The following is a 9504-nucleotide window of genomic DNA, read 5'->3' as shown; positions in this document are numbered from 1 at the left end:
TTTTTTGGTCGGGGCTACTGGGGATCGAACTAGGGTCCTTGTGCTTGCCAGGCAGACAGCAGAACCACTGAGCCAAATCCCCAGCCCTAAAGCCAGCTTTTAAATCCAGGCAGTTTGACTCCAGGGTTTGTCCTTTGACCTTTTTTTTAGACTGCCTAGGTATGGGTTTTCTTCTGTAAACATTTAAATCAAGTAGTCAAGTTCATGATGATAATAAAGCTGTGAGGGCTGAATACTTTATATTACTACATACAATCGTGCAAAAGGGAATTCCTCTGCATTTTATTGATGAGGAAATGAGACATAGTTGTGTGGTACGCAGACTGGACTTCATGGACAAGTTTTTAAAATTATGTGTAGGTCAGATAGTGTTGAGGCCAGCTTGAGCTGTAATACAGCAAGACCCTGTCTCAAACATCCAGACAAATGTATGAATAGGGAACATTTGGGGACCAAATGTATGACAACATTTGATTCTGTGCAGGTTAAGTAAGGACCTTAAACCTAGTTCAATCTATTGTCTCCATCCTTTTTGAAAAGAAAGGACTTATCACCAAAAGGGAGGGATGTCATAATTATAACAAAAAAAAGAATAAATTTAGTATTATGAACAACTATATCATATTGTCCAAGTTTCTCCTCATTTGATCACTCAGACCACTGAAAATATTTCCCAGACTAACAGCAGCTGTGGGACTGTTTGGGTACACCTTGTTGACAGCTCATAAGTTAATTAGCTGAGGACAGGTTCAAATTCTTATCTGACTGGCTGCAAAGCTTATGCTGGTTACACCAAGTCATGGCCTGTCTAGTGAGTAGTGTTAAGTGTTTCTGTCTTTAAGAGGTTGGCCCTGTATCTTCTTTCTTCACCCATGTCTGCCCTGGGGCCCTAATGAGAGTTCTCCAGCAGCCCAAGGCCTCATAGTTTCACTCCCATTCAGGTTTGTAAACACCACCCTGAAGGGAGTTTCATTTCCTCCCAGTTAGAGAACACCCTACTTTTATCAGCCCTTACTCCTTAGAAAGGGCAAGGTAAGGTGAAGGACAGTGGCCACAGCAGGGCAAAAACCGGGCATATCCAAAAAACTCTGGGTTATGCAGCTTGATTTTACATAATTAAAATTAAATTTGCCACCTTCTTTTGTTTCCTGTTTTTACTTATTTTTCTAGTTCTCCTGTCATATCCGTAAAACATAAGATGGTAGGGGTGTTTTCCCCCGTATTATCATTCCTCCAGTTGGTAATAAGCCCATTTGTCAGACTTTCTTTGTAACTGTTCTGAGTTCTAATATTTGGCAAAAATCGGTCTTCTAAGAAGTTTTTTTTGCTTTTTTGTTTTTCCCTTACATCTACTTGTCTTAAAGATACCATTAAAATTCTGTGATGTGGTTGCACTTGCCTGTAATCTCAGCCCTCTGGGAGACTGGAGCAGGAGGATTGAAGGTTCCAGCTGAGCCTAGGCAATTTAGTGACTTAGTGAGACTCTATCTCAGAATACAGTGGACCCTCAAGTTACAACTGGCATTACCTATGAACAACTTGGGTTAATTAGGTTAATTAAAGATTCATCTGCCTCTTGTTATCTATGTCGTATACCTAGGTAAACATCCAGATCTCTGCTGTATTGACAGTTTCAACCAACCAACCAACCAACCCTCAGGAACCTATCAAGTTCAAAAGTCAAGGGTCCACTGTAAAAAAAAAGCTGGGATGTAGCTCAGTGTGAAGGTTCTAGGTTCAATTCCCAATTGAAAATAAATATATAAAGTTACTTTTATGTTTTATTTTCCCTATCACTTAATAATAAAATTCCCTATAATATGAGTAACATTTCAACTCTTTATTTATCATACTGTTTTACATATATATTCTCTCATTTGATAATCACATGAGGTTATATTTGACACATGATGTTACCTCTACTGTACAGACTAAATTCAGTACTTGTAACTAGGAGCTGAAAATAGAAGTTTATATATCAGAATGTTAATCTAAACTGCTAATTGTAAGATGTGTTTTTTTAGATTGCCCTTTACTTAAAATAAAGTATATCTCATACTGTTTTTAGATTTGCCTACCTCAATTAGGCAGTCTACCTCTTTGCAGAGTAGATTTTAGTGATAACCTAATTTTCTGGTGCCAAAGATTTCATTGTGGCAAAGAAGGCTGCCTACTGTGGAAGAACCAACAAACATATGATCAGTTCTTCTAAAACTTTTAAAAGGCAAATGTGGTGGCGCATATCTGTAATCCCACCACTCTGAGAGGTTGAGGCAGGAGGATCTCAAGTTTGAGCCCAGCCTGGGTGGGCAGTTCAGCAGCTTACAGAGACCTTGTCTCAAAACCACACACAAACACACACACACACACACACACACACACACACGTACCTGCACACGCACACAAAACCCACCCAAATAGAACAAAACACTTCACAACCCCACTTCTTAATTATTTGCTTTTGTTTTTTTTTTTTGAGACAAGGTCTCATCATGTAATTCAGGCTGGCTTTAAACTCACTGTGTAGCCCAGGCTGACTTCAAAGTTGTGATCTTCCTAGCTAAGCCTCCTGAGTGAAAACCCTACCTTTTTAAATGACAGACAAAATTTAGAGTTTTTCCTCCACTCACCTGAATGTCAGCTGTCCTATTTTGTTAAATACTGTTCATTATGTTGGGGGAACTGGGAGAGGGGCCTACTTGGTACATTTTTTTCTACCACTGTATTGCTATAATTAATTTTTTAGTGGTAGGTTATTGTTTGGCTAATTATTAGAAACATGGTAGTAACTGCAGAATTTCTATAATCAGCCAGTTGCTAGCACTTTCTATAAAACGTTAATAAATAGAAGGAAAATGACATAAATCTTTCATGCAACACAGTCCTGAAAAGATCTGTAGTGAAAGTTACAATTTAAAAGTGGCCTTTAAAAATTTGTTATTTAAAGGAATTCAGTAAGGAATCTTGCAAAGTAGATTTTGTTATTTAAAAAAATAAATAAAGTCAGTGGAGTTTGCTTAAAACAGCTTGTACTCCTTTTCTTCTTGTCTTTTAAAATTTAATTTAATTTAATTTTGTTTCATTGAGACAGGGTTTTGCTACGTAGACCAGGCTAGTCCTGAACTCAAAATCTTCCTGCCTCAGCCTCCTGGATGCTGGGATTACAGGTTTGCACCATCATCTCTAATTTATTGTTAGATTGAAATAGTAAAGATATTTCATAGATATACAAGTTACAAAAAAGAAAACCTTGGGTAGCCTATATTCTTTATGTTTTTAAATTTAAAAACAAACAAGAAAATGAAAGTTAGATATTTTTCTTGGTTTTGACCATGTTTGTAGTCTTTCGGCTTTACTGATGGTAGAACAACATTAAGAGTATTACTTGCTTCATGAGAGCTAAAAAGAATGGACTGATGTAGGTGTAGTGGGAATATGAGAGCAGTACTGCTTCATGTCTCTTTCAGGTCTTGGCATGTAGTAGGTGCGCAGTAGATGACTAAGTAAATAAGCCAAGGCTTAAGGTGAGGATGAATCAACTTCTCCTTTACAGCGGTCACTTAGTCACACATTGGAACCTGCCTCTCCTGCTCAAAAAGAAGAGTAATGCTAAATGAAATATGAAGAAACATGGAGTCAAATTTGAGAGCAAGAACGGGAAGTCTCCATGTGCAGGACTGAAGAAAGATCCTCCAGCAGTGAGCTGGAGTTAAACAAGTGTCCCGTGGGTGAACAGGGAACAATAAATACAATATAGGAGCAAATATTTGTTGCTTGCAGGAGATAGAAACTGATTTCACATGCCTGTTCAACATTAGGAATCCAAATTAGACTATGAGAACTGGGAAAGCTCTGTCATAAGGGGCTGAAACCTGCATTCTTCCTGGGTTGAGGTGAAAGTTAAGCCCCTTACTTCACACCATAAGAATCTTATTCCACTTATTTGAATTTGGGTTTGGAATTCTACCCCTGGAGTATGTAGCCATTTCAAACAAATTTAGAAACTAGTTTTAGGCTTTTAAACCTTTTGTATTTCATAGAGGCATACTTACTACCTCCAAAGTTTGGTTTCCATAGCATATAACACAGATTTTTGTCAAAGGTCACTTCTACTTTTTAAAAATAGCTCATAGATAAGAGTTATGCCATGAAAGAGACCAAAAATGTTTAGGCACTAAAGACATTAGAATAATCTGGAAAGGTCTTGAAAAAGTTTTTAAGCATTTAAAACAGAATTTTAAGTTACGAAACATGAATAGGTGAATCAAAAGATTCAAGTACAAAGGTAGACATAAAATAATTGAAGTAAACAAATGGCATGAAATAGGTAACTGTGCATTTATCACTGTGATACGATTCTTTTAATTCTTTTGGAAAGATACCCAGCAGAGGGATGGCTGCACCTATGTTCATAGCAGCACGGTTTGTAATAGCTAAAACTTGGAAACAGCCCATTGGCCCATCACTTGGAAACTGGATAAAGAAGATGTGGTTTTTCTATAACGGAATACTACTCAGCCATAAAGAATGAGAAATTAGATTCATTCATAGGAAAATGAACACATATTGAGGATATACTCCTAAGTGAAATAAATAAGTCACATGTGTAAATACTGAATAGTTTCTCTGGTGTGAAAAATTATAATAGTACATAAGATCCTAATGAGATAATTGACAATGTGAAATAGGAAAAAAAGGGCTAAAGGTGTAGGGAAAGTGGGGAGGGTAGGGGAAAGGGAATAAGGGAAAAGAAAAAAACATGAAAAATGGAAATAAAGTGTTTGTAAATGGGGAGGGGAGGAGGGGGTGAAGGAAGGTCAGGGACACGGGAAAAAAGTGAGAACCAAGACCTGTCATGTAAAGGTACAAGAGCCCAACAATGAATGTAACTGTACTGTATATCTAAAATGTACCAATAAACAAACAAACAAACAAACAAAAAAACACAATAAAAACAGAGACCAAGAGATGAAGGGATGGGGAAGGGAAGAGAATTAAGAATGAATTAAGATATATTATGTACGTGTATCCACTCTCCATGATGAATATAACCATTATGTATTGCAAGCACGTACTGATAAAAATAAAATAATAAAAAACAGAAAAAAAAGAAATAGGTAACTGAAGAGCTATGAGAAGTTAGATAAATTATTTAATGAGTACATCAAATTTTGTCTTAAAAATTAGTTTTTAAAGGAAGGGAGGGAATATATTAAAGAATCAGGAACAAGGTAACTAAAGGCTCAAGGGTTGAAAGATTTGAAACAGGAAATAGTAGGACTCTGAAGCATCTCTGAACTTTAGTTTTTTTGTTGTTGTTTTGTTTTTTCTGCTTAAATTAGGTGATATCTAAGACTTACAGTAACTCTCGTTGTGATCCAGGGAAAATCTGGTTAAGTATGTAAATCCATTAATTAGAATAAAGCACAGTTTGAAGTTTGTGTACTTCAAAATACACACACACCACAGCATGTACACTTGCACGCACACACACAAAACAAATTTTTCTGCTTATGGAAGAAGTATTATAAAAGGTATCAGGGTCATAATTATATATTAAAATAGTATAGTCTTATCTGAATTATATTTGGTCTTTGTCCATGTTTCTGGCACAGAGATCCTAAAACTGTTGGAATTTGCTAAGTGCTAGGAGATACTTCTGTTACTCTTGATAAACCCCCTGTGATCCCATTGGTGGCCTGGGGAAAGACTAAGTGACAAGAGGAGTGGAACATTCTGCCCCACCCATGTCCTCTGGGAAGGGTGGTGCTGGACCTTGTGCTCTATAAAAACCCTCGCACAAGATTTCCAGAGCTGTATTTCTGAACACATGAAGGTGCTGAGCTCCTGCAGTGCCTCCTCTCCTCTAAACCTTGCCCCATGATCTGTTTATCTATGTCCTTTATTATCTTTTATAATCTGGTGTGTTAAGTAAAGTTTTCCCTGTCCTAGCAAATTATTAAATCCACTGAGGAGGTAGTAGTGGGAACCCAAATATAATCTTGCTGGCTGGAAGTGTAGGTGACAACCTACTAGTTGCAGGTCACATTTGAAGTGGGGGCAGCCTTGGGATGAACCTATATCCTCTGGGGTCTGCACTGTCTCTAGGTAGGGCCAGAATTTAATTGCATTATAGGACACCTGGTTGGTATCTACTGAATTATTTAATGTGAACAACAACAGCAACAACAACAACAACAAACCCTCACATCTGATCGCAGTAGTGTGCTGTGTTGAGAGTATAGTAGGAGAGAAACAACCTGTCTTCAGAATTGGTGTCTGATATGTGTGAAGAGAGGGAAAAAACAGCTTGTTTTTCCTTTACAAACAGATTGTAGGGAACCATGGTGATTTTATCATTGTTTCTTTGAAGGCCACACTACAGCTGACTGGATTAGTCTGGTCATTAACTTCCCACCTTATAAGCTATGTGCAAGAACTACAAGATGATCTAACTGCTTGTCAGGTCTTAAAGAATAGCATTTCTGTCCCTATCTCAATGTAATGTCAGAAGTCCCTTTCAAGTACTGTGCAACATACATGTTTTATTTTGATCCCCTTAATAACCTTTAAAGTTAATCTTTACATATTTGTTAATTTTACCCAGAAGGACTATTTCTAGCAGTGCCAAAGACACTGGGCCCCGTTGAATAAAACATTTCTGTCTTTACACAATACCTGGCTATTCTAGAACCGAATAGCTGGACCACTATGACCTAATGAAAGCATTCCAAGGATGAAGTTTCTGGACTCCCCTCCTCATGTTAAAATACAAACATGTAATGAAAAAAGTAAAAACCCCAGCCTTTCACCCTGATGGTGCAGTTCTCTCTTGAATTTTCCCACTGCTCTCTTGGAGATTATTATTGTTTATTTATTTTTTTATTTTATTTTATTTTATTTTATTTTTTGGTGCCAGGGATCGAACTTGGATCTTTTTGCTTGAAAGGCAGGCGGCCGGATCTTGGAGATTATTGCTAAATTCTTTTTACTCCTAGGCTGTGCCCCCACGGCATAGATAATTTTGTTCATTAATGTTTCTAGCTAAAAAATTTTTCATGTATCTTTAAACATTTGAAACAAGTCTAGGTCAGTTACATTTCGTGCTTTCTTTCAAAGAAGGAATAATAGCTGGGCATAAGTGGATACATCTGTAATCCCAGCTACTCAGCAAGGTGAGACAGGAAAATTACAAGTTTTGTCTGGTTAACTTAGACAAAGATAAAATATTTTAAAAGGGCTCAGGATAGCCAGGCATGGTGGCACCGGCCTGTTATCTCAGCACTGGGGAGGCAGAGGCAGGAGTATTGCTTTAAGTTTGGAGTTTGAGTTCAAGGCTGGCCTGGGCTACAAAGTGAGTTCAAGACCAACCTGAACTGCATAGGGAGACCTTTTTTCAAAAAGACCCCCCCCCAAGAAAAAAGGACTGGGACTAAGGATGTAGGTCAGTGCAAGCAGGCCCTGGGTTCAATCCCAGTACCACAAAAAAAGAAAAGAAAGAAAGATGGAAAGAAAACAAAAGAAAGAGACAGTTCGGAAAGATAGAAACCACTGTTCTCTTAATTTTTATATCTTTAATTTTGACATGAATATATAAAATAAACTCGTAAAAAGTGAATAAAATTAAATCAGAAAAAAATAAACCATATGATTTTAGGTTCTCTCGATTTTGCTTTCCCCAAATGAGAAATTTAGGTGTCTTTTAAAATGTTCAGATAGTGTATAAATGCAGTCTCATTAAAATTTGCAGCCCAGGCTTTAGCTCAGTGGTGCCATACCTGCCTTGTAAGCATAAGATCCTGACTTTGATGCCAGGTACCCAAATAAATAGATAAATAGATGAGTGAACTTGAATGCATTATGAAGAATGAATGTCTCATAGTGGTGTTTTCAACACAACCATTGTGGGTTTTGCTGTTTTTAGATACGGCTTTATATGAAATCCTTGCTGACTTTATTATAAAGGCTACAAATCTTTCACTTCTTTGGTTGGGTTCAGAGCAAGAATATCTTCTATGCATCTATCATATTCAGAACTTTAAAATATATAATACTTCTGTACCATCTACAACATATTTTCCAACTTCTCAGTTGTCTCAGTAATGTCCTTTATAGAATATTGCATTGTTTTCTGATGTGCACTCCAGTCTGTGATCAGGTTTTACATTTAATTATCATCTGTTAAGTTTTAAGTTGCAGTAGTTGTTAGTCTTTCATGACATTAACATTTTCTAAGAAAAGATTACTTTGTACTGTTTTTTGATTCTTGATAATGTGAATAATCAGATAAGTTTCTTGTAATTGTAGTCATATTTCAGTACCACATTTCTATGAAATAGATGAAATAAATCCATAGAGACAAAAAGATTGGTGGTAGAGGAAGGGAAATAACTTAGTGGGTATGATGTTGCCTTATAGGTGATAAAAATACTGTGAAACTACATGGAGGTGGTGATTGTAAGGTTAAGAGTTTCTTTATGCCTTTGACTCACTTTCAAATAGTTAATTTATGTTACCTGAATTTCACTTCAGTAAATATTAATTTTTAAAAATCTTATGTAAATGGTTTTGCTGCTCCCTAATAGACTGTAAATTTCCTAGTAAATAGAAATTTCATTTGAAAAAAATGTAAGAAATAAAAAATTTACTGCATGATAATTGCAGTGATTCAAAGACATAAACATCACAAATCCCAGTTCTCAGTAGGAAAATTGACAAGCAGAAGAATCTATTACTTCAAAATATTAACATTTAATTTGTAGTTTTTAATTTTGAAAATTCTCACATTTATGATGAGTACAAAAGGACAACGGTTACTTCATTTTTGCAGGGGGAGGTACCGGGGATCGAACTCCAGTCCTTGAGCTTACGAATCAGGCATCAGAACCACTGAGCTAAATCCCCAGCTCAACTTTATATATTTTCAAGCCAATTTACATGATTTCTAATGTTAAATAACAGGTTTTCTGTGACAAAAAAAGTTCTGGCATATTAAACTTTGAAAAGGCCAGGGGATTTAGCTCAGTAGCACACACTGCCTCACAAGAGCAAGGTCCTGAGTTTGATCCCTGGTACGAAAAAAAAAAAATTAAACTTAACATTTAAATTTAAACATTAAAACTCTAGGTGTAGACACTGTGATTCCACTCATCTAACTAAGGCAGCCAGGCTGGCTTCACTCTGTATCACCATGGCCATCATTAAATCTCAGCTGTAGGTTTAACAGGGCCACTGCAAGCCTTCTGTTTTCCTGTAAAATATAATGAAGCAGAAACCTTTGGCGTAAGAAGAAAATGGAAACAAGTACCATTTGGTATGTATTTCTGATTAACAAATAAACAGGGATATCCCTCCCAGAGTAAATAAATAAATGTATTTCTGGGTCTAGCTTAAGAATTGGAGGCTGGAGATTTAGCTCAGTGGTTCTGCTGCCTGCCTCACAAGCACGAGGTCCTGAGTTCGATCCCAGGTGAAAAAAAAAAAAAAAAAAAAAAATTGGAAAAG

At 36.6% G+C, this 9504-nt stretch overlaps 1 protein-coding gene across 4 annotated transcripts in view; it reads left to right on the top strand.

The window, feature by feature from the left end:
- Window positions 1–9504, top strand: part of Me2 (malic enzyme 2) — a 76554-nt gene that overhangs the window by 2328 nt on the left and 64722 nt on the right. For 2 of the 4 annotated variants that reach the window (XM_010621730.2, XM_033757602.1), the window contains exon 1: window positions 3092–3167. The exons of 1 other annotated variant lie outside the window; for it this stretch is intronic. In XM_010621730.2, the coding sequence (XP_010620032.1) occupies window positions 3153–3167 (15 nt within the window). In that variant the 5' untranslated portion in view covers window positions 3092–3152. Of the gene's footprint in view, window positions 1–3091; window positions 3168–9301; window positions 9314–9504 lie in introns of those variants that run through there. One more of the 4 variants, XM_033757601.1, reaches the window with a different exon arrangement.

This window comes from Fukomys damarensis, unplaced genomic scaffold, assembly GCF_012274545.1.
Source record: "Fukomys damarensis isolate Sample0158 unplaced genomic scaffold, DMR_v1.0_HiC HiC_scaffold_30, whole genome shotgun sequence".
NCBI classification, from domain to species: Eukaryota; Metazoa; Chordata; class Mammalia; order Rodentia; family Bathyergidae; genus Fukomys; species Fukomys damarensis.
This window is presented reverse-complemented; position numbering and strand designations above follow the sequence as displayed.